Raw genomic sequence first — 25974 nt, forward strand, 5'->3', positions numbered from 1 at the left:
ATTACATAATGATATAGGGGCCAATTATCCTAAAGCATGTAACAATCATAATGTACATGCACTTATCGAAATGTCAAACAAAAACTCATGAGGCAAAACAAAAACTCATGAAGCAAAAAAAAAAAACAAACTCATGAGGCAAAAACTGATGAACAGCAGGAAAAATACAGACGAATCCTTTAGCAGAGCTGAAGATTTCAACAATCCATCAGTAATTAACAGAAATAACAAGCAAAAAATCATTAAGGATATAGTTGAAATGAATAAGACTATCAATCATTTGACTCTCAATGATGCATACAGAATACTTATTCCCCACATTAGTAGAAAACTCATTCTTCTTAAGCCCACACAGATCATTCACCAATATAAACCACAACCCAGGTCATAAAATCCATCTTAACAAATTTAAAAGAATATAACATTATATACAGTATGCTCTCAGATAATAATGAATTAATCTAAATATCAACAACAAAAACTAGCTAGAATATCCCAAAGATTAAACAATATACTTGTAAATAGCACATGGATAAAAGAAGTCTCATGAGAAATTTTAAGATATTTCAAAACTACAGTGAAATAAAAATACAATTTGTCAATATCTGTGGGTTGCAGTGAAACAATGCTTAGAGGGAAAATTATATCAGTGAGTGAAGATATTAGAAGAGCTCTAAATTAAATAATCTAAGTTCTCCTTAAAAGTAGAAATTTCTGTTCTGCAAAAGAACCACCAAGAAAATGAAAAGATAAGCCACAGACTGGGAGAAAATGTTTGCAAAAGACACATATGACACAGGGCTGCCATTTGAAATATTCAAATAACTTTAAAATGCAACAGTAGCCGGGTGTGGTGGCGCATGCTTGTAATCCCCGCGCTTTGGAGGCTGAGACAGGAGGATCACACAGGATCAAGCCAGCCTCAGCTACTTAGTGAGGCTCTCAGCAACTCAGTGAGACCCTGTTTCAAATAAAGTATAAAATAGGTCTGGGAGTATAGCTCGGAGGTAGAAAGCCTCTGGGTTCCACCCCCAGTACCACCAAAAATATAAATAAATAAACTAAACTAAACTAAAATAAAATGCAACAGTAAAAGGAACACACTGATTTTAAAGTGGGCCAAAGAACAGATGACTTAACAAAGATGGCAAATGAGCATATAAAATTAGGCAATTGCAGATTAGAAACAAAAATGAAATGCCACTGCACACCTATCAGAAGGCGCTTAAATCTAAAACATAACACTGAAGGCTGGTGAGCATGTGGAGGCACAGGAACTCTCACTCACTGCAGGTGGTGATACAACTACTATGGAAGACAACAGTTTGGAAGTTTCTTAAAAAGCTAAACATATTCTTACCATATGACCCAGCAATTACGCTCCTTAGTACTTACCCAAATGAGTTAAGAACTTATGTCCACACAAAATTCTGGGTATAAATGTTTGTGGCAGCTTTATTCATAATTCCCCAAATCTGGAAGCCACCATGATGTTCTTCAATGGGTGACTGGATAAACACACTGTTATATCCATACAATGGAATACTATCCAGCAATAAAAAGAAATAAACTATCACATTTCAAAAAGATAAAAAAAACCCTATAGTTCATATTGCTAAATGAAAGGAGCCAGTTTGAAAAGGTTCCATACTGTAAGATTCCAAACATACAACATTCTGGAAAAGAGATAGTAAAAGATCACTGCTTGCCAGGAATTTGGGGAGAAAAAATGAAGGATGAATAGCTGAATCACATGGAAGTTTTGAGGTGGTGAAATTCTTCTTTATGGATTCATGATATTATACATTTATCCAAAGCCACAAAGTATATAATACAAAAAGTACACTCTAATGTAAACTATGGACTTAGTTAATAATGTACCTTTTTAAATAATTGACTCACCAATTTTTTAGGGAAATGTACCACATCAATACAAGATATTAATAACAGAAGACACTGAATATGTGGGAGGGAAAATAGGTATATAATAACTCTTTGTATTTATTGTTCAGTTTTTCTGTAAACCTAAAATTTCTCTATATTTTAATTAAAATTATTCCAGGGTTAAGCAGGGTGTTGGTGGCACATGCATGTAATCTCAGCATTTGGGAGGTTGCAACAGGAGGATCGAGGTTCGTGGACAGCCTCAGCTACTTATTGAGGCCCTTTGCAACTCAGTGAGACCCTGTTTCAAAATAAAAAATAGTGCTGGGGGTATAGTTCAGAGGTAGAATGTCCCTAGGTTCCATCCCCAGTACTAAAAAAAAAAAAAAAAAAAAAAAGAAAGAAAGAAAGAAAGAAAAAGAAAAAGAAAAAGAAAAAGAAAAAGAAAAAGAAAAGAAAAAAATTAAAAATTAAAAAATACTCCAGGGTATAAGTCATCCTTCTTAACCTAAATAAAGATTTCAAATAGCACAGTTTCATTTTAAAAAGTGTTTTTCAGAAATATTTTAAAAAACCAGTCAAGCAAGAGTTGCATAAAATATATGAAGTTACAAAATGTCAAAATAATTATCAGAAAATACCAGCTCCTCCATGAAGCCTTCCCTAAAAGCCTAATCATTGGCACCCCCATTGCGCTTTATTTTTGTCTTCCTCTAGATGTTATTATGTCATAGGTATTTTATCCTTATTTTTTACCTTTAATACACTGCAACTTCAGGAAGCCAAGGCCGACTTTTTTTTTTTTTTCTTGTGGTACTGGGGATGGAACCCATGGGCATTCTTTCTACCTCCAAGCTACACCACCAGCCCTATTTTTCAGTCTTTTATTTTTTGAAACAGGGTCTCACTGAGTTGCGAAGGAGCTCGCTAAGTAGCTGAGGTGAACCATGATTCTCCGGTCTCCGCCTCCCAAAAGCTGGGATCACAAGCATGCACCACCACACCTGGCCAAGGTCAACATTTTTATTAACTGTTTTTATTCCAGCTGCCTAGCACAATATCTTGTACCTGACAGTCACTCAAAAAATGCATAATCGAGGCCAGGCATGGTGGTGCATGCTTGTAATCCCAGCATTTGGGAGGCAGAGACCAGAGGATCTTAGCCAGGCTCTTTGTAATTCGGTGAGACCCTGTTTCAAAAATAAAAAGGAATTTAAAAAATAGGGCTGGGGATGGAGCTTAGAGGTACAATGCCCCCTGGTCTCATACCCAGTACCACAAAAAAGTATAACCAATATAGACATTATTCCTTACTTTATATATTAGTTGCACCCTCCAAGAAAGAGGGTATTGATTTTATTTTAATCCTACTATCTCCTGAAGTTATTTTAATTTTATGGATAGCTTATTCTGATTTCTAATAGACTGAGAGTACTTGATAGGCTTGATACTTTAATTTCCTTTGCCCCAAATTTCCCTGTCAATGGAGCAGTTTGCAAATTGATGGTGGTCAGAGAATATATAAACTTTTTGAGGAATATTAAAGGTAATATCTGATTTTCAAATTTCAGTAACTTTGTTTCAGTAAATATGTTTTATGTTTTCCCTCATCCTGGCATAGTTTTATGTAAATACTATCAAAAAGGTTGGATTTTACTTTTAAAAAATCTTAAAAGATATCAAAATCCTCAGATTAATGATGATGTGATACTCCTATGATATATACAAATGGTAATAAAAGACATTGCAAATGACTTGAGGACAAATAATGCTGTCTGTTTCTGTCTCTCACTGTGTAGCAGAAGTCCTAAAATATAACTCATGCAGAACCCTAACACATTAGAATACTGCTACAAGGAATACAATCTCCCTGCTTGTCTACTTGGGCCACAGAGTACCTCTATTAATAAAGTATATCTTTAAAATCTTTATTGGAGATGATGATAGCCTTAAGACCCTCAGGAAAAAAAAGAGCATTCAATGGTAAATAAATAGGTAGATGGTCCCATACATTCAGCAAGAGATCCTCTTCCCTTTCTTCTTGACACTGTTTTCTTTCTTTCTTCCATCTCACCAATGCCTCAGACCTATTCATATACCACAACTACCACACACACAACTGGATAGCATTTAGAGCTGAGAAAGTTCCGGAACCCTGCACTAAACTTCCCAGAATATGTAGAGGAGGTAGGGAGGACCAGAGTATCATGGGACCTAGTGTTTATATGTCAGAGCATACAATTAGATTTGAAGAAAAATAAGGAACCAAGGTATGAAAGTGGAGGGCAATCCATCTTTGTTTTTTTTACACTGTTATTTGTCTACTGTAATAATCCATCATAATGAGGTATAGAGTGATAGGAATAGACAAGCACATGACACGTCCTCTGGATCCCTCCCTACCCCCTCCCCTTCCCCATACATGTCACTGAGATTAGTACTGATAGTTTCATGTATGTACGTAGCATTATTTAAACTGTTACGTATCTATACTCTCTCCTCCCTCCCCTAAACTCCCTCCATCAGTCCACTGAAGTCTACTCCTTTATCAGAGGCCTCTTTTGTTACCCAATTTCTCTCTAGCTTTCACATGAGAGAAAATATGCCTATTCGCTTTCTAAGACTGGCTAATCTCACTTAACATAATGTTCTCTAGTTTCATCCATTTACCTGCAAATGACGTGGTTTTATTCTTTATGGCTGAATAGAATTCCATTGTATATGTATATACCACAGTTTTGAGATCCATTCATCTGTTGATGGACACCTAGGCTGGTTCCATATTTTGGCTATAGGGAATCATGCTGCTATAAAAATGTATTACTATACTATAATCTTAGGACTTCAATTCCTTTCGAAAGATACCCAGGACAGGTACAGCTGGATCACATGGTGGTTCCATTCCCAGACTTCTTAGAAATATTGAAAACTGATCTCCATAGCAGCTGTATTAATTTGTAGTTTCACAACAGAATATAACAGTTCCTATTTCCCCCACATCTTTGCCAGCATTTATTATTGTTTATACTCTTGATAATTGTCATTCTAACTGCAGTTAGATGGAATCTCTGTGTAATTTTGATATGCATTTCCCTGATTGCTAATTATATCAAATGTTTTTGCATATATTGGCTATTTATATTTCTTCTCTTGAGAAGTGTCTATTCAATTCAATTACCTGTTTTTTATGGGTTATTTGGGTTTTTTTAGTATTACATTGTTAAGCTCTTAGTATATTCTACATACTCGTTCTCTATCAGATAAATAGCTGGCAAAGATCTTCTCCAGTTCTATAGGCTCCCTCTTTAGACTCTTTATGGTTTCCTTTGCTGCAGAGAAACTTTTTAATTTAATGTCATCCTATTAATTCTCATTTCAATTTCCTGAGCTTCTGTGAAATAAAAAACAAAAAATCCAAATAATCAATAAAAAAAGCTAGTGTTTTGAAAAGATAAAGATCGATGAACCCTTAGTCAAGCTAACCAAAAGAAAGACCAAAACCAAATTACTTCAATAAGAAATGAAAATAGAGATTTCACAACAGATAGTATAGAAATGCAGAAAATTATTAGAAACTATTTCAAAACCTTATACTCCAATAAACTGGAAAACCTAGAACAAAGAGACACATGCAACCAACCTAAATTATTTTAGACACACACAGCATACCTAAATTGAACCAAGAGGACAGAGAAAACTTAAATAAAAAAGTTTTCCATCAAAGAAAAGTCCAAGTCCAGACAGATACCCAGTTGAATTCTATAAGCCCTTTATAGAAGAACTAAACTAGTATTTCTCAAATTATTCCATAAAATAGAAAAACAGTAGAATACTACCAAACTGATTCTATGAAGCCAGTATCACTTTAATTCTAAAACTGAATAATGATACCATGGGAAAATTACAAACTAATTATCAGTAATGAATACAGATGCAAAAACTCTTAATTAAAAGATACTAGCAGCTGGGCGTGGTGGCCCACACTTGTAATCCCTGCACTTGGCAGGCTGAGACAGGAGGATCGTACAGGTTCGAAGCCAGCCTCAGCTACTTAGTGAGGCTCTCAGCAACTTAGTGAGACCCTGTCTCCAAATAAAATAGAAAATAGGTCTGGGAGTGGAGCCGGGAGGTAGAAAGCCTCCGGGCTCCACCCCCAGTACCACCAAAAATAAAAGATACTAACAATCTGCACTCAAAACCACATTAAGAAAAATTAATACTTTGTGACCAAGCTGGTTTCATTCCAGAGATGCAAGGATATTTCAACATATATAAATAAGTCAATTAATGTAACTTGCTCCATTCATAGAACTAAGGGCAAAAATCATATGATCATCTCAACTATGTTGAAAAAGCATTTGACAAAATCTAATACCCATTCATGATAAAGATGCTAAAGAAATTAGGGATAAAAGGAACCTATATCTTTGTTTTTTTTAACTACTTCTGTTTTTGTACTGAGAATTGAACCCAGGGGCATTTTACCTCCGAGCTACACCCCCAGACCTTTTAATTTTTGTTTTATCTCGCTAAGTTGCTGAGGTTCTCTCTAAGTTGCCGAGGCCTGCCTGAAGCCTATGATTCTTCTGTCTCAGCCTCCTAAGTACTGGGATTATAGGTGGGTGCCACCATGCCCAGCTCTATCTTTGCATACCAATTATAAAACACACAATACTGCTTTAAAAAATCAGTTTTTTCTGGTATTTGGGATTGAACCCAGAGACATTCTACATCCAAGCCACACCCCCTAGCTCTTTTTTATTTTTATTTTGAAATTACAGGATCTTGCTAAACTGATGAAGGCCTCGTTAAATTGATGAGGCTAGCCTCGAACCTGTAATCTTTCTGTCTCAGCCTCCCAAGTAGTAAGATTAATGCATGCACCACAACACCTAGCCAATAACCAGTTTTTCTTAAAGTTTAGAAGAAGGGGGTATGGTGGCACAGGTTTGTAATCCCAGTACTTGGGAGGCTGAGACAGGATGATTGTAGGTTTGCAGCAAGCCTGGAAGCCCTCTGCAACTTAGTGAGACTCTGTTTCAACAAATAAAAAATAGCCGGGTGTGGTGGCACACACTTGTAATCCCAGCATTCGGGAGGCTGAGACAAGAGGATGGCAGTTCATAGACAGCCTCAACTACTTAGTGAGGCCCTCCGCAACTTAGTGAGACTCTGTTTCAAAATAAAGAATAAAAAATAGGGTATGGGATGTAGCTTGGAGGTCAAATGCCTCTGGGTTCCATCCCCAGACCCGCAAAAATAAAACAAAATAAAATAAAGAATGAACAATAGGACTGGAGGCAAGCTGTTGTAGCACATATTTGTAATCCTAGCATTTGGGAGGCTGAGACAGGAGGATCATGGTTCACGGACAGCCTCAGCTACTTAGTGAGGGCCTCTGTAACTTAGTGAGGCCTTGTTTCAAAATAAAGAATAAAAAATAGGGCTGGGGGTGTAGCTCGGAAGGAGAATGCCCCTGGGTTCAATCCCTAGTACCCTCCCAAAAAAAGTTTAGAAGAGTGACCACTTTTAAACTGCAAACAGTACATAGGCTGAAAAAAATGGTATTTTGAAAGGTTAATGCTACTACTCTGCTCTGTATGCTTCAAATTATTCTATGGTCCATTAAAAAGAAAATTGTTATTATATGCTTTGAAAGTACTAGCAGGCACTCATCATAACAACCTGTGAGTTTCTTCTCTTTTCTCAATTCTAAAAGAATGAAATATATGTTTTAAGAACTTTCTATATTCATTTGTATTAATCTGCAATTAGTTTTACAAGCATTTAATGCAATACTTTCTATTAGCTTAGATCTAGATTTCATACCCTGATATTGACCTGTCCCCAGGTAATAGAAGTCCATAATTTTGGAGAACTGGAACTCCTCTAAAAGTAAATCCTAATACAAACATTATTACCTGTGTCTCCTTTTGACTACATTAATTAGTCATACTCTAATCTGTTCTCTTCCATTCAAAAGAAAGTCCAGAAAATGATAGGCCTTTACTTGTCAGCAAGGTACTTATATTCAACTAATAAAATAAAGGCCAGTATGCTAATTTTGCCTTGCACAAGAGCTCAGAATCATCTTTTTATCCTTAGGTAATTTGTATGTAAAATACAATCTAGAGCCCAGGGTGGTGACGCAAGTTTGTAATTCCAGCATTCAGGAGGCAGAGGCCAGAGAGGATCTGGATTCGCAGACAGCCTCAGCTACTTACGGAGGCCCTTCCCAACTCAGTGAGACTTGGTTTTAAAAATAAAAAGCCAGGCATGGTGGCACACGCTTGTAATCCCCATGCTTGGGAGGCTGAGACAGGAGGCTCGCACGGGTTCAAAGCCAGCCTCAGCTACTTAGTGAGGCTCTCAGCAACTTAGTGAGACCCTGTTTCCAAATAAAATATAAGATAGGTCTGGGAGTATAGCCTGGAGGTAGAAAGCCTCTGAGTTCCAACCCAGCACCAATAAATAAATAAATAAATAAATAAATAAATAAATAAATAAAAATAAAAAATTAGGGATGGGGGCTTCTCTCAAAGGTAGAATGCCCCTGGTTTCCATCCCCAGTACCGTAAAAAAAAAAAAAGCTACAATCCAGCAACCAGTACTGTGCTAAAAAATGAACATGAAAGCTAAAAAATTTCAACATTAACTACCAAAATTAGATGTAATATTGTTCCCTCTGTTGAGAATAGATGTCTTGTTCCTGATCTGTTGCTTGGCATGTTGATTTAAGTACTCTCTTGGGAATTGGTCCAATTCATTGGGAGAATACTCAGCAGAGCCCATGGATGAGAAAGGAAACATGAAAATGCAGGGTCGGATTGTGAATTATGTTGGTTTTACTCGTATCTCTTCAATCACTCCTTTCCAGTTCCTTCTATTATTTTACTTTCCTACAGAACAAAGGTTTAGTCTCTAGTCAGCTTCTATTGCTGACCTTTTTCTTGGGGAGCTCACCAGTTTGCATTGTTTAAACTATCTCCTCTTAATCTCTCTAATCGTGGGCTCCTTCCGTAACTTGTCTTGTTTTTGTATTACCAGCTGAATGAATTACTACCTAGATCTTGCACTAGCATTTCAAACTTCACATATCCAAAACCAAGATCTTCATTCCCCAAACAAAATCTTCTTACTCACTTCCAAGTACTGTTAAGGGCATTATCATTCTTTTATTCCTGGTATTATCATTTAATCCTATTCTCTTTCTTTCATATCTAATAATCAATCTGTTGCTGATTCTTTTTGACTCACAACATATCTGGTATATTTCATTCCATATTACCAATTCTATCATCACTTTGGTACACACTGCTTTACTGCCTACCTAGATTATTACATTACTCTCATTACTAGTCAGTAAATACTCAATGAATGAACACATGGAACTAATAGGAATGGTATCCATACTTTGCCTTTTACAACAGGGCCAGAATAATTCCCCAAAGCACAGTTAACCTTATTAGTCTACTCAAAATAGAATTTTCTATCTTTCCAAGCTTACATCCAGTTCTTCTGAAATATTTTCCCTTATTGGAGCCAAGATGGAATATTTATATCTCTACATATACTATATGCTTTTATAAGGTTATTGTTCACATTATTTCTACACCTATACCAATCCTCCTCAGTGATCCAGGTCTGTCTCGGCTGTCACCATCTCCCTGTGAAAGCTTCCTGAGTTCTCATGCTGGTGGTTACTCCTCTCTTTCCTTTAAAACCCACAACATATGTCTGGTAGTTATTCAAATAATTTGTTATCTACCTTGTATTTTAGCTATAAAAGAAAACTTGCCTTAGCCTGTATGATTTGAGGAAACTTGCTTTAGTCATATCTGAATACCCTGCAGTGCCCAATCAGTATGCTATGTAAATTCCCAATATATTTTAGAGTAGGAAAAATGAGTAAATATATAATATAGAAAACAAGTAAGTGGCAAAATCTGGGTTATGAACAAAATATTAATCTTTTTATGTAAAAGAAATGGCCAAATTATGACCAAACATCATTTATTTTGTTTTATCTATTTGTTTGAGCAACACCCCCAGCCCTATTTTTTTGTTTTATCTATTTGTTTGAGCAACACCCCCAGCCCTATTTTTTAATCCTTTATTTTGAAACAGGGTCTCAGTGAGTTGCAAAGAGCCTCACTAAGTAGCTGAGGCTGCCTGCAAACCGAGATCCTCCTGTGTAAGCCTCCCAAATGCTGGGATTACAAGTGTGCGCCACCACACCCAGCTGACCAAATATCATTTATAATTTAAAGCAGAGTTTTAGCCATATTTTTGGAAATTTAAGTTCCTTTTAACACTTACATTCTGTGTTACTACTTGCCAGGCACTGCTCTAAGCCTCTTGTAGGTTAATGTTCTTAGTCTTTATAACAAACCTACTTTACAAATTAGGAAATTGGAGCAGGGAGACAAGTAACTTGCCCCCTCTTATAGAGTAACTTAGTGGCAAAACCCAGACAGTCTGACTCCAGAGAACATGCTCTTCATCATGGCAACATATTATACCATTATATGTATGCTTGTCTGAATTTAAACTTGAAATAAATTGAAAATAAAGATTTTACCTTGAAAACAGTCATGTATTAACTTTGTTCTATAGTACGATGAAAAACAGGAGGCTACTGAAATGTGCAGTGTCTTTCCATTTTTAGTTCCCCTTTGATGTGAACAACTACTTTTACCACTTAGTATTATCAATATGCCTAAAATACCTTCATCCTCTTTTTAATTAACTAGAAATTGGAGACTATACTTACTCAAAAATACATAATAAATAAGAGCCAACAAGACTCTGAGGAACTTCTTTTATGAAGCTTCTTATGTTTGTTACAGCCAATGTTCCTGCATCTGGTTTTAGGAGCAAATATCATTGAGTTGAGGATGTTAGATGTCCAATCCAGAGATAAATTCCATGATATAATATAAATTCTACTCACTGCATAAAATAATCATATAAATGATATGAGGAGCTGGGCATGGTGGTACATGCCTGTAATCCCAGTACTTGGGAGGCTGCGACAGGAAGATTGCAGATTTGAGACCAGCCTCAGCAACACAGTAAGATTCTCAGCAACCTACTGAGACCAGTGTAGCTCAGAGATAAAATGCTCCTGGATCTAATCTCCAATACCATCATAAAAAAGGGAAAAAAACACTAAATGAAGATTAAAGTTGGACATGCTCCTCCCAAAAGAGGCTTACACTATCTCAGGGTTCATGACTAGAAAATATAGTATTTTTTAGTTATAGTAACAAAACAATGCAAAATTTCTCTCAGTCTTACCTTTGCACCACCCAAAAATCCCAATGAAATGGCAACTCTAGCTCGCAGATCTGGCCTATCTTTAGGCCATACATAAGATAGCATTGCCTTTATGATTTTCCGAGTATCAACATCTTTTAACTGTTGAAAGAGAGAAAACAAGAAAGTAACATGTCAATTCAAGTGTAACCATACTTTAATAATGTAGAACTATAGAAATGCTTGATAAATACATGAAAGCATTACAAATATAACATATGCTGAATCTAACGCCAACATTTCCAAAAAGGAGATATTCTTAAGAAACAAAGTTTCAATTGCTTTTAAAAATTTGCTTTTTGCTCTTAAAATTTCCTTCTGTTAGCAACAGTAACCCTCATACTACTAAAGCATTATTCAGTAATGGAGAGGCACATGTACTATACATTGATTTTTATCTATTAAGCTACAAAAACTACATAAAACTTAAAAAATACTTCCTTCTTTTTAGTAAATATTGGAGTCCTAAGTCTAAACTCATGGTAGAGCAGAATTACAATACTGTGTTTAGGTAAGTAAGGGGACTGGTGTTGAGTATATTGAATAAAGATAAGGTTATGACAAATATCAACAGAAATGCAATTTTTCGGGAGATGGCAACCGAGAAAAGCGGGGCTTAAGAGCCCCGCTAACAACCAATCTCCATTACCACAAAATCAGCGCCTTTCATAGCCAGAAAACACCATCACCAGAAAAGCAAAAAAATCACCAGGCTCCAGAGAGAAAGCAGACTGAGAACAGAGCTCAGAGCCACAGAGGAGATACACCAGCCTCACGCACGAGGACGCGGCAGCAGCGCCATACTGCTGGCGGCAGCGACGAATTCACCGTAGGGCTACAGCAAGCCGAGGTGAGCCGCTTCGGAATAGCCGGGCAGGATCTTTCGGCGCAGGGAGCATCTAAAGCTCCCAGTGGCTGAGCTCAGCACAAGCTGCAGGGACTCAGAGTGGAACTCAAAACCAAGAAGAAATATGCCAGCCTCACGGCCTAGGGCGTAGCAGCGGCGCCATATTGCTAACAGCGGCAGAAGTAGCAAATTCACCGAGTCCAGTACAGCTACATCTGCGTACTCAAGAACAGTGAGTCAAATTGCGGGCCACAGAGGAGATATCCCAGTACTGCACTCCCAGGGACTTGACCCAGTGGGGGAGTGGCGGTGGCAGAGATATCACACCATAGGAGAACGCGCAACCTGGCACCCCCCATAGTCTAAAGCAGCCTCTATCGACTCCCTGGGTCAGAGACTCTGTGATACAACACAGTAAAGGAGTATTGGGGTCAGAGATACTACAGATTCGAGATCCAGAGCACCTTAAGCGAAGTCATAGTGACCCAAGGGAAGAACCCAGAGAAGGCACAAACTTCCGAAATCATGGGAAAGAGGAATAACACTGGAGCAATGAATGCCCACAACCCCACAACATCAGAACCCGATAAAACAGAAAATCAGAGATTTCTAGAAGATCAAATCAGGAAAATAACTGTAGAAATAATGGAGGTGCTTCGAAAAGAACTCAGAGAGAGCCAAAAAGAGATAAAGGATGCAATTAATGAAGGCCTCAATTCAAAGCATGAACAACCGATTAGACCACATGGAGAACAGAATCTCGCTCTTAGAAGATGAGCAATCCAAAAATGAATGCATAGTTTCTAATCTAGAAAAAAATATCTGACAGCAGGAATCTGACATTGAAGAAATATGGGCCCATTTTAAGAGAACTAACCTAAGAATAATTGGAATAGAGGAGGGAAAAGAAAGTGAAACCAAAGGGATCAACAATCTCTTCAAGGAAGTAATAGCAGAAAATTTTCCAAACAGAGCAAGAGGTTGATACACAGGTCCAGGAAACTTATAGAACTCCCTTTAGACAGGATCGGAGAAGATGATCCCCATGCCACATAATTGTCAAAATGACCAATGTAGAAGCAAAGCAGAGAATCTTAAAGGCAACAAAAACAAAGGGCCAAGTGACATTCAGAGGCAAACCAATTAGAATCACTCCAGACTTCCCAAACCAAGTCATGAGAGCCAGAAGGGCTTGGAGTAACATATTCCAAACTCTGAAAGAAAACAACTTCCAGCCAAAAATTTCCTACCCAGCAAAACTTTCTATCAAATTAGATGGAAAAATAAGAAGATTCCATGACAAACAGAAACTGAAGGAATTTATGTCTTCAAAACCAGCACTAGAGAAAATACTCAAAGAGATTAACTACAAAGAAGAAATAGGTAACACACACCAGAACCAGAGAAACAAGATTTTCCATCCAACAGACAACTAAGATTGGTTATCTGTGGAGATTCATTATTTAGGTTAGTCTTTTACCTATCTCAAAATTGAATTGTTTGCCTTTTTTGTTGTTAATTTTTAGGATGTCTAGTTGGAATATTAATATACCTTCAGATATAGCATTTGGAAATATTTTATCCCATTCTATTAGTAACTTTTATCTCTGTTTACATTGTCTTTTGATATACAATATTTTTTTTATTTTTTAGGGAGTTTGTATACTCTTCTGTTGCCTGTGCCATTGAAGTCATATCCAAGAAATCACTGCCAATTGCAATGTTGTGAGGTTTTATGACCCAGATTCTCTTCTAAAAGTTTATAGTCTTAAGATTTATATTTAAGTCTTTTATCTATTTTGAGTTAATATATGTATATGGGATTAGGTAAGGGTCCAATTTCATTCTTTTCCAAGTAATTATTATTTTTCAACAATATTTAGTTAAAAGATTATTATTTCCACCACCAAATGTTCGTGGAAACCTTGTCAAAAACAACTTGACAATGTAGGGAAGAATTTAGCTCTAGGCTTTTATTTAACTCCAATGGTTTATATATCTGCCTTTAGAACAGTACTATACTGTTTCAATTATTGTAGCTTTATATGGTTTGAAATCAGAAAATATATATCTTCTAGCTTTGTTCTTTTTCAAGATCGTTTTGGGTACCTAGAGTCCATATTCCATATTAGGATAGATTTTTTTTTCTGAAAAATAAATATATAAATATATGATAGTTTCACCTAAAAAATAGAAAAAAAAATATTCTCTGGTAAGAAAGAAAGCAAAAAGAAACATTGAAATGTTATCTTTAAGTCATCAAAAGCTTGGTACCAGACAAATGAAACTGTTATGTGAGATTATCATTTTTAATTCTGGATAAATTGCTATAATACTAGATGTCAACTACTAAGCCAAGCATGGGAGGGAGGGATGGGGAGAGAATGGGGTGGGGATCGGGTGGGGGCTGACTGGGCGATGTGTGCATGTATGTCTACAAAAGTTTGTATCCCACTATGATGTATGAATACAGTGTACCAATAAAAAATAAATGCAATTTTTCCAGTCATGCTTAATCTGACCTAAATCAGCTCACATTTTTTTTTCACATGTTCCTGAGGCAGCATTCACATCAAGTCTTGACTTAATTTTGGTTTTAGCGGTAGAATATTAAGAATAAAATCCATACTTTTTTTTTTTTTTTTGGTGGTACTGGGGTTCCTGGAAGCCCTTTGACCTCCGGGCTACACTCCCAGGCCTATTTTATATTTTTATTTGGAAACAGGGTCTCCTAAGCCAGTGCGCACGGCTGGCTTCGAACCTGCGCGATCCTCCTGTCTCTGCCTCCCAAGTGCGGGGATTACAAGTGTGCGCCACCATGCCCGGCCAAATCCATACTTTCTAAAACCAAAATAAGGAGGTCAATACATATATCTATTCCCAAAATACTTATTATTATATTTGAAAAATAATCCCCATTCAGAAAATTTTAATTTCTCAATTTTAATTTCACAATTTCTGGAAAAGCTACTATAAAGATAGAAGATAATGTTCATTGCTGATGAAATGAGTACTCTACTACTCTATTAATAGATAGTACTCCGAAATAATCTTTTTGGAAAGCAATTGGATATCTCTTTTAAGCTTCAAAAATAAATCTTCCCTTTGTCTCAAAAATCCTACTCCTGGGACTTTATACTAAAAAGTTCTAAGAATAAGCTCCAAGTTAAATCCATTTTATTCTTGAAAAAAAATCTCTTAACTCGGTTTACTTCTTTCCATTTCCAATATAATCCAAGCTACCATCAATTCTCACCTAAAATAATGCAACAACCTCGTAATTGACTGTTCCCTGTCTAATAAATTCACCCTATAATCAGCTATCACTTCCAGCCGAATCCCTACCATTCTTAGAATAACAAAGTCTGTAATATAATTTATTCTTAGAATAACAAAGTCTGTAATATAATTTATAAGGATATACTTGACCAAACTACCTTATAAAACCCCCAGCCAAGTCTTATAAGAACCCAGTGTTCAGACTACACTGGTTTCTTTTCTTTTTAGTTTCTTGAACATCCACAATCCCTTCTGCCATAGGACCTTTACCAAACACACCCCTCTTTCAACTAGTTAGCTACCAGCTTATGCAGCACTTCCTCAATGAAGCCTTCCCCAACCAGCATCAGGATCCACTGTTGCTTTCTATCAAAAAACAGGCTCTCAATCCCAGCATTCCAGAGGCTGGGACTGGAGGATCATGGTTCATGGACAACCTCAGCCACTTAGTGAGGCCCTTCACAACTCAGTGACACCCCGTTTCAAAAATAAAAAGACAAGCTGGTGGCAGACGCTTGTAATCCCAGCATTCGGGAGGCTGAGACCGGAGGATCATGGTTCGCGGACAGCCTCAGCTACTTAGTAAGCCCTTTGCAACTCAGTAAGACTCTGTTTCAAAATAAAGAATAAAAAATAGGGCTGGGTGTATAGTTCAGTGGTAGAATGCCCCTGGGTTCCATCCCTAGTACCATTAAATAAATAAATAAGTAAACAAATTAACTAACTAACTAACTAACTAACTAAAAAACAGGTCTGGGGTATCACTCAGAGGTACAATGCCCCTGGGTTCCATCCCCAGTACCACAAAACAAACAAACAAACAAACAAACAAACAAAGAAACAAACAGGATCTCCAATCCGAGCATGGTGGCACATGCTTGTAATCCCAGTACTTGGGAGGCTGAGACAGAAGGATTGCAAGTTCGAAGTCAGGCACAGCTATTTAGTGAGGCCCTCCACAACTTAGCAACAAGATTCTGTTTCAAAATATAGAATAAAATAAGGATGAGGGTGTAGCTTGGAGGTAGAATGCCCCTGGGTTCAATCAGTTCCTCAAAAAGCAAAACACCAACAAAAAAATACGATCCCATTTTTTTTCAGAATACCCATATCAGATATAATCTCCACACACAGCAGTATGATTATTTGATTGATATCTCCTCTTCTGCTAAAATGGAAATATTATGTGAGCAATAACTCTGTTTTGTATTCCCTATTGTAACCTAATACCAAATGCAGGCAATCAATAGTAAATATAAAAAAGAAAATTCACCTTTTAGGATGTTTATGCTCATTCTGGTGTGTGTGTGTGTGTGTGTGTGTGTGTGTGTGTGTGTGTGTGTGTGTGTGTGTCTGTCTGTCTGTCTGTCTGTCTCTCACTGGGGACTGAACCCAAGGGTATTCTGCTTGTAAGTCCCACTTCAGCCCTTTTTTGTTTGTTCTGAGAGTCTCACTAGGTTGCTCAAACCTGCGATCCTCTTGTCTAACCCCCCAAGTACTGAGATTACAGGCCTGCACCACCATGCCCAGTGCCCATGCTGTTTTAATAGAAACAAAATTGGAAAGAGTGTAAATTATCAACACTGAAGAATAGTAAAAATAAATTAGATTGAATGCACACAACAAAACAGCCATTCAGAAATATACTAAAGGAAAAAAAGCAGAACGAAGCACTCATATTTTTTGGGAAAATTATGATATGGGTATGAGTTTACATGTGCATACAAATAGATCTGGAAAGCAATACCACTGTTGTTAAAGTGTAAACGACAGTAACTATGAGTAGGTGGAATCATTGATTTTCTACTTTTGGCTTGCTTGTATTTTCTATAATTCACATCAAAGAAAAAATTTTAATTCATTTCAAAGGGGGGAAAATTACAAAATTTCAAGTAGATTTGCACAGCAAGGAATAGGGAAAATTGTTAATTTATAAGAAATCCCAAACAGTGCATTATATAATACAGAGTACTTTTATATTATGATTATCCCCATAGGGCTGACAAATTTATTTTGCTAGTCTTTTAGGCAATTTATTGCACAAAGAATAACAGAAATAAAACTGTTTATATTGTGCTGAAAACAGAAGGACTACCATCCTGAACAACTTTAAATATATAAGATGGCAAAAATATAAAATGCTAAAAATAAATTTCTTAATGCTCTATTTTACACACACTGAAAATGCAGTTAAAAAGGAAATAAGACAGTAATTCTAAAATCCACTTTTCCAATTGAACTATTATAAAATAAATATAATGCAATGCATTATAACACAAACTGGGACATTTCAACCACTTTCCCATTTCATGAGTTTTGTCTGCCATATTTTTCTTGATGAAATAACAAGAAAAAGACCCTGCTTCTATATCTCTTTAGAAACAGTCTCTCCTGTCAAAACCTTCTACAACACATCCCAGAATTTTTTCAATAAGGACACAAAGAAGTTATGGCTAAGAGCAAGAAAATTATTCTAGTTGGCTTAATAGTGCATAAAATGTCACCACTTCATTTAACAAAATGGGTTCTGAAGTTGTGTAATCATGCATTATGAGTCCATTAAGCTGTAAAGGACATGACTTCAGTTTTAGTTTAGATAAACTATAAAGTTTGAAAAATAATGTCGTTTCTTAAAAAAAAGTTGGAGCCAAATCCAAGAGGCATAGCAGAAGCTGAGGCACATTTTTTTTCTAGTACTGAGAATTGAACCCAAGAGCACTCCACTACTAAGCTACATTCTCAGCTCTTTTTATTTTATTTTGAGACACGGTCACACTATGTTGACCAGGCTATTCTCGAACTTGTGATCCTCCTGTCTCAGCTTCCTTTGTAGCTGGGATTACAGGCATGTGACACTATGTCCAGCCAAGGACTTTTTTATACATTTATTGGTGTGTTATAGTCTCAGAGCATAATGTAAACCACAGTGACAGTGACATCCACTTGGCAGGCTTTCCCCGGCTCCCTCCACTTTCCCCCCTTCCTCATATAGGGTACTGAATTGGGATTGGCATTCTCACATATGAACATACTGTCAAAAGAACTGCTTTCTTCATTGATCCTCCCCTCCTTCCCGCCTCCCTGGCTCCACTGCAGTTTCTGATGACCCCTGGTATCCCAATTACTCCCTAGTTTCTGCATAGGAGAGAAATCATACAGTCCATCATTTTCTGTGACTGGCTAATCTCACTTAACATAATGTTCTCCAGGTCTATCCACTTTCATGCAAATGGCATCATTTTGTTCTTCACAGCTGAGTGGAATTCCATTGTGGGTATATGCCACAATTTTATAATCCATTCATCTGTTGATGGACACCTAGGTTGGTTCCGTAATCTGGCTATGGTGAATTGTGCTGCTATAAACATGAATATACATGTGTCATTATAATATTCTGATTTCAGTCCCTTTGGGAAGATGCCCAGGAGTGGTATAGCTGATTTGTATGGTGGATCCATTCCCTGTTTTCTGAGGAATCTCCACATTGATCTCCATAGTGACTGCACTGATTTGCAATCCTACAGTGTAAAAGAGTTCCTATTTTCCAACATCCTTGCCACCATTTACTGCTGTTTGACTTCGTAGTGACTGCCATTATAATATGGGTTGGATATATGACATCTCAGGGTAGTTTTGATTTGCATCTCCCTGACTGGTTGGAGGTTGCCCTGCATGAATGAGTGAGTAGTGAGTGAATGTGAAGGCCTAGGCATTAGTGAAGGCCTAGGCATTAATGTACACTACTGTTGGTTTTACAAACACTATATATTTAGGCTATACTAATTAATAAAAATTTTTCAATAGTAAATTAATCTCAGTTTAATATAACTTTAATTTCATAAACTTTCTAATTTTATACTCTTATAATATTGTTTAAAATACAAACACATCATATAGTTCTACAAAATATTTTCTTTATATCTTTATTCCATAACTTTTTTCTATTTAATTTTAATTTAATTTATTTATTTAATTAATTATTAAATTAATTAATTTATTTAATTTAATTAATTTCTATTTAATTTTTTTAACTTTTTGTTTAAAAACTAAGACACAAAACACACACATGGGGTCAGGATCATCAATAACTTCCACTTCCACATCATCTTCCACTTCCACATGTTGCCCCACTGGAAGGTGTTCAGGGGTAATGTGTTTAATACCCATGGAGCTGTCGCCTCTTGTCTTAGTCAGCATTGTTATTGCTATATCCCAGTAAACCTGACCGCACAACTTAGAAGAAAGATTTGCTGTTTCCTTGGAATTGTGGGCTCATTCCATGTGAGGATGGCATCTGGATCTCGGGGCATGACACCGACGGGAAGCAAAGAGAGGGAGACTATAAGGACTTGCTCTCAAATCACGGAGACTGGAAGCAAAAGAAAGGGAGCAAGGGGAAGGAGGCCACACCCCAGGGACCCACCTCCTCCAGCCAAACTTGGCCTGCTCAGGTTCCATTGTAATGGAAATATCTACTTCTGATTTTACAACCAAGCCCCTGGCTTCCAGAGCTACCTAGTTTCCACGAGGGATAGGGGAACATTTTAAATCCAAACCATTACACTTCTCATGACAAAGATATCTTCCTCTAGCATCTCTCTCAAAGGACTTTCCTCCCTGAGTCTGTTCTAGAGGAGGTAGTACTCTTTTCAGAAATATGTCCATGGTGGTTTTGCTTGGTTTGTTTCTATTTTTTTCGTCATACATTTGCTTGTAAGATAATGTACCATGAATATTCCTCTCTATTAATGAAAACCTTTCAACATTGGGCTCATGGGCTCATTTTTTTTAAACATTTTAAAGAGATTGTTGATGTCTGGGGATTGTTCTTTTTCCTCTTCTCTACTTTCCTTTTCTCATGCCTTTTCTTTGACTACATGATCACCAAGCAATAGGAATTTATTTATTTATTTATTTATTTTGGTGGTACTGGGGTTCCTGGAAGCCCGTCTATCTCTGGGCTACAGTCCCAGACCTATTTTATTTTTGGAAACAGGGTCTCCTAAGCCAGCGCGCGCTGCTGGCTTTGAACCTGCGAGATCCTCCTGTCTCTGCCTCTCAAGCGCGGGGATTACAAGCGTGCGCCACCACGCCCGGCAGCAATAGGAATTTTTCAAATCCATTATAATTCTATATTGTCCATTGTTGACTGGAATTTTGTTATGGGATACATGACTATACATAAACAAAACCTGAAGCACCTGACTAGATAAGTGGAAGCCACAAATCACACTGCTTAAGGCAGTGCTCAATTTGACAGTATGACCTACAGGAGAGTAATTTCATGGCCAATGTGCTGTAAGTGGACATTTAGTTAATAATCATGTAGAAGGCATAAGAAGAATAAAAAATATCAAAATATCTGGAACAGCTCACTTGGTAGAATTTTTAGATATTAAAAATACTTATATTACTAAATTAAAAACATATTTTGCTTTTCAGGCAAGTATCACTAACCAGAAGAGAGTATCAAGCATGAAAAACAGCAAAATTTCCCTCTAAGAGCTCATTCGTTTCAAGGAAGTGATGCCCACTGGGTACTGATAAGAAAGTAAAAGAATAAGAAAAAAGAAAACAGTTTTTTGATAAAGATACCAGAATCACCTTTTCCTTAGTTGAAGAGGAATTTATCTAAGCATTCTAAGCATTCCTAAATTTTAATAGCAATAAACTAAACAAGGGATTGATTTCTTTTTTTTTTTTTTTTTTAATTGATTATTTTTATTTGACAGTATGGTAATTATAATATCTTGACATTGTAAATTACATATTTTAAACTTAGTCTATTCATTTTTAAATCACTCTTTACAATTTTGTTACTGAGAAAATGCAATGACCATTAGCAATTTTTCTTGGCATGAAGGATGAGTTATAGATATACATAAAGTATGCATGAACAAACACACAAAATATATTCAGAAATCACTGAAAGGATAGAAAAATGCCTACAATAAACCATGTAAAGTATTTATTTGTTAAGATATTCCATGTGCACTTTGCACAAAAGCATCATGACCTATTTAATCAGGTTAATGTTACATTTCACTTTATTTTTTTTTTCTTGCCAATATTTATTTTTTTTAATTAATTTATTTTTTAAATTGGTGCATTGTAGTCATATATCAATCACATTGGAGTACAAGACTTGAGAGGATATACAAGCACACATCATCCAATTAGCCCTCCTCCAGCCCCCGTCCCATTCCCTCCCCCTCCCTCCATCCCACACTTCTTTGGTGATTTACCTTGATACATTTGTTTATGTACCTCCTGCATTTTAAAGAGGCTCCGTCCTCCAGTATTACATACCCTCTGATTGATCACATTAGTTGCTTCACTATAGGGCCCTTTCTATAGCTCAACCTCTTCCTGTTGCCCTTTTCCTCCTAGTTATTGCTGATTAAGAGAAGCGTCTGATTTATATTTTCTGCGATATTTCTCTGTGCATGCTGTGTTGCAAGTACCAATCCCACTCTTGATGGTCCCAGTAGTGGCCTGGCTACTCAGTGGACTGATCCGGACCTCGCTGGCTCACGCAGCGGCCTTGCCTCATGGGAGGACCCAGTTCTGGTCTCGCTGGCCCCTGAACCGGTCAAACCCCTAAGCTGGCTTTGGTCCCGACCTTGGAGGCCGCAGGAGTGAACTTGCCTCACGCCAGGCTCCGATGCTGGCCATTGGCCCCTGCACCGGTCTAACCCCTTGGCAGGATTCCAATCCCGGCCTCGGAGGCCCCAACACTGGTAATGCCTCACGGCAGGCTCCGATGCCGGCCTCACTGGCCCCAGCACCGGCCGAACCCCTTGACAGGCTCTTATCCTGGCCTCAGAGGCCCCAGTACCGGCCTTGCCTCACGGCAGGCTCCGATGCCGGCCTCGCTGGCCCCAGCGCCGGCCTAACCCCTCGGCAGGCTCTTATCCTGGCCTCGGAGGCCCCAGTACCGGCCTTGCCTCAAGGCAGGCTCCGATGCCGGCCTCGCTGGCCCCAGCAGCGGCCTAACCCCTCGGCAGGCTCCGATCCCGGCCTCGGAGGCCCCAGCACTGGTCATGCCTCAAGGCAGGCTCCGATGCCGGCCTTGCTGGCCCCAGCACCGGCCTAGCCCCTTGGCAGGCTCTTATCCTGGCCTCGGAGGCCACAGTACCGGCCTTGCCTCACGGCAGGCTCCGATGCCGGCCTCGCTGGCCCCAGCACTGGCCTAACCCCTCGGCATGCTCCGATCCCGGCCTCGGAGGCCCCAGGACTGGTCATGCCTCACGGCAGGCTCCGCTGCCGGCCTCGTTGGCCCCAGCACCGGCCTAACCCCTCGGCAAGCTCTTATCCTGGCCTCGGAGGCCCCAGTACCGGCCTTGCCTCACGGCAGGCTCCGATGCCGGCCTCGCTGGCCCCAGCACCGGCCTAACCCCTTGGCATGCTCCGATCCCGGCCTCGGAGGCCCCAGGACTGGTCATGCCTCACGGCAGGCTCCGCTGCCGGCCTCGTTGGCCCCAGCACCGGCCTAACCCCTCGGCAAGCTCTTATCCTGGCCTCGGAGGCCCCAGTACCGGCCTTGCCTCACGGCAGGCTCCGATGCCGGCCTCGCTGGCCCCAGCACCGGCCTAACCCCTCGGCAGGCTCTTATCCTGGCCTCGAGGCCCCAGTACCGGCCTTGCCTCAAGGCAGGCTCCGATGCCGGCCTCGCTGGCCCCAGCACCAGCCTAACCCCTCAGCAGGCTCTTATCCTGGCCTCGGAGGCCCCAGTACCGGCCTTGCCTCACGGCAGGCTCCGATGCCGGCCTCGCTGGCCCCAGCACTGGCCTAACCCCTCGGCATGCTCCGATCCCGGCCTCGGAGGCCCCAGGACTGGTCATGCCTCACGGCAGGCTCCGCTGCCGGCCTCGTTGGCCCCAGCACCGGCCTAACCCCTCGGCAAGCTCTTATCCTGGCCTCGGAGGCCCCAGTACCAGCCTTGCCTCACGGCAGGCTCCGATGCCGGCCTCGCTGGCCCCAGCACCGGCCTAACCCCTCGGCATGCTCCGATCCCGGCCTCGGAGGCCCCAGGACTGGTCATGCCTCACGGCAGGCTCCGCTGCCGGCCTCGTTGGCCCCAGCACCGGCCTAACCCCTCGGCAAGCTCTTATCCTGGCCTCGGAGGCCCCAGTACCGGCCTTGCCTCACGGCAGGCTCCGATGCCGGCCTCGCTGGCCCCAGCACCGGCCTAACCCCTCGGCAGGCTCTTATCCTGGCCTCGAGGCCCCAGTACCGGCCTTGCCTCAAGGCAGGCTCCGATGCCGGCCTCGCTGGGCCCAGCACCAGCCTAACCCCTCAGCAGGCTCTTATCCTGGCCTCGGAGGCCCCAGTACCGGCCTTGCCTCACGGCAGGCTCCGATGCCGGCCTTGCTGGCCCCAGCAGCGGCCTAACCCCTCGGCAGGCTCCGATCCCGGCCTCGGAGGCCCCAGCACTGGTCATGCCTCAAGGCAGGCTCCGATGCCGGCCTCGCTGGCCCCAGCACCGGCCTAACCCCTTGGCAGGCTCTTATCCTGGCCTCGGAGGCCCCAGTACTGGCCTTGCCTCACGGCAGGCTCCGATGCCGGCCTCGCTGGCCCCAGCACCGGCCTAACCCCTCGGCATGCTCCGATCCCGGCCTCGGAGGCCCCAGCACTGGTCATGCCTCACGGCAGGCTCCGCTGCCGGCCTCGTTGGCCCCAGCACCGGCCTAACCCCTCGGCAAGCTCTTATCCTGGCCTCGGAGGCCCCAGTACCGGCCTTGCCTCACGGCAGGCTCCGATGCCGGCCTCGCTGGCCCCAGCACCGGCCTAACCCCTCGGCAGGCTCTTATCCTGGCCTAGAGGCCCCAGTACCGGCCTTGCCTCAAGGCAGGCTCCGATGCCGGCCTCACTGGCCCCAGCACTGGCCTAACCCCTCTGCAGGCTCTTATCCTGGCCTCGGAGGCCCCAGTACCGGCCTTGCCTCAAGGCAGGCTCCGATGCCGGCCTCGCTGGCCCCAGCAGCGGCCTAACCCCTCGGCAGGCTCCAATCCCAGCCTCGGAGGCCCCAGCACTGGTCATGTCTCAAGGCAGGCTCCGATGCCGGCCTCGCTGGCCCCAGCACCGGCCTAGCCCCTCGGTATGCTCCGATCCCGGCCTCGGAGGCCCCAGCACTGGTCATGCCTCACGGCAGGCTCCGCTGCCGGCCTCGTTGGCCCCAGCCCCGGCCTAACCCCTCGGCAAGCTCTTATCCTGGCCTCGGAGGCCCCAGTACCGGCCTTGCCTCACAGCAGGCTCCGATGCCGGCCTCGCTGGCCCCAGCACCGGCCTAACCCCTCGGCAGGCTCTTATCCTGGCCTCAAGGCCCCAGTACCGGCCTTGCCTCAAGGCAGGCTCCGATGCCGGCCTCGCTGGCCCCAGCAGTGGCCTAACCCCTCAGCAGGCTCTTATCCTGGCCTCGGAGGCCCCAGCACCGGCCTAACCCCTCGGCAGGCTCTTATCCTGGCCTCGGAGGCCCAAGTACCGGCCTTGCCTCATGGCAGGCTCTGATGCCAGGCTCGCTGGCCCCAGCACCGGCCTAACCCCTCAGCAGGCTCCAGTCCCGTCCTTGGGGGCCCCAACACTGGCCTTGCCTCACGGCAGGCTCCGATGCCGGCCTCGCTGACCCCAGCACCGGCCTAACCCCTCAGCAAGTTCCGGACCCGACCTCGGAGGCCCTAGCACAAGCCTTGCATCATGGCAGGCTCCAATGCCGGCCTCGCTGGCCCCAGCATCGGTCTAACCCCTCTGCAGGTTCCAATCCCGGCCACGGAGGCCTCAGTAGTGGCCCTGCCTCACAGCAAGCTCCGATGTCGGCCACTGGCCCCGGCGCCCGCCTAACCCCTAAGCAGGTTCCGATCACTGTCTCTGTGGTTAGTATTTCAAAGGTTCCAGTTGTAATGTATCAGATCTCTGCCTCCCCCGAATATTGGCCACTGGCATTGCCACTGCCTCCACCGTTTCAAATCCTTCCCAGGCTCTTTTTCCACTCTGAATGTTGTCCAGTGTTCCTAAGCATGCGTGATGGTAGCATTCGACATTTGGTGTAATTTCTCCAAAAAAATAAAGTTGGTAAGATCCGGTTTCTGCTTCTCCTGAATACAAGTCTCTACCACCATCGCGAAGAACTCTTTCAACACCGCATTTCTCCTTGGTCTCCGCTAAACTCTCTCCTTATATGTGATGTCTGAGATTCTTAACAATATAGAGAAATAGCAGTCCTCTTTCACGGCGAATTTTTCCATAAGTTCCAGTGCATTTAGATAAGTTTTGTCTGCATCTCCAGTGTCCTGGCATCCATAACGGCTTTCTTACCACCTCTCCGATATTTTTCTTTATCTTTTTCTGTTCTGGGCCCGGTTTCTCCAGGGGTCTGGCGTGCTACTCGCAGTTCGGCAGGGACCCAGAGTCCCGCGATCCGGGCCCCAGCTGGCGTGCCCTGTGCTCGACCCCCGCCCAGAACCCAGCGTCTTACTGGGCCTTGTTTCTCCAGGGGTCTGGCGTGCTACTCGCAGTTCGGCCTGGGGCCCAGAGTCCCGCGACCCGGGCCCCATCTGGCGTGCCCAGCCCGCGACCCCCGCCCAGAACCCAGCGTCTTACTGGGTCTGGTTTCTCCAGGGGTCTGGCGTGCTACGCGCAGTTCGGCA

At 41.5% G+C, this 25974-nt stretch overlaps 1 protein-coding gene across 3 annotated transcripts in view; it reads right to left on the reverse strand.

Moving 5' to 3' along the window:
- ABCB7 (ATP binding cassette subfamily B member 7) overlaps positions 1–25974 on the reverse strand; it is a gene marked incomplete at both ends in the record, with an annotated part of 122275 nt that overhangs the window by 31023 nt on the left and 65278 nt on the right. For 2 of the 3 annotated variants that reach the window (XM_080718620.1, XM_080718619.1), the window contains one exon: positions 11185–11304. The exons of the other annotated variant lie outside the window; for it this stretch is intronic. In XM_080718620.1, the coding sequence (XP_080574746.1) occupies positions 11185–11304 (120 nt within the window). The remainder of the gene's footprint in view (positions 1–11184; positions 11305–25974) is intronic. 3 annotated transcript variants of the gene reach the window in all.

Source organism: Muscardinus avellanarius (genome assembly GCF_963383645.1).
Source record: "Muscardinus avellanarius genome assembly, chromosome: X".
NCBI lineage: Eukaryota > Metazoa > Chordata > Mammalia > Rodentia > Gliridae > Muscardinus > Muscardinus avellanarius.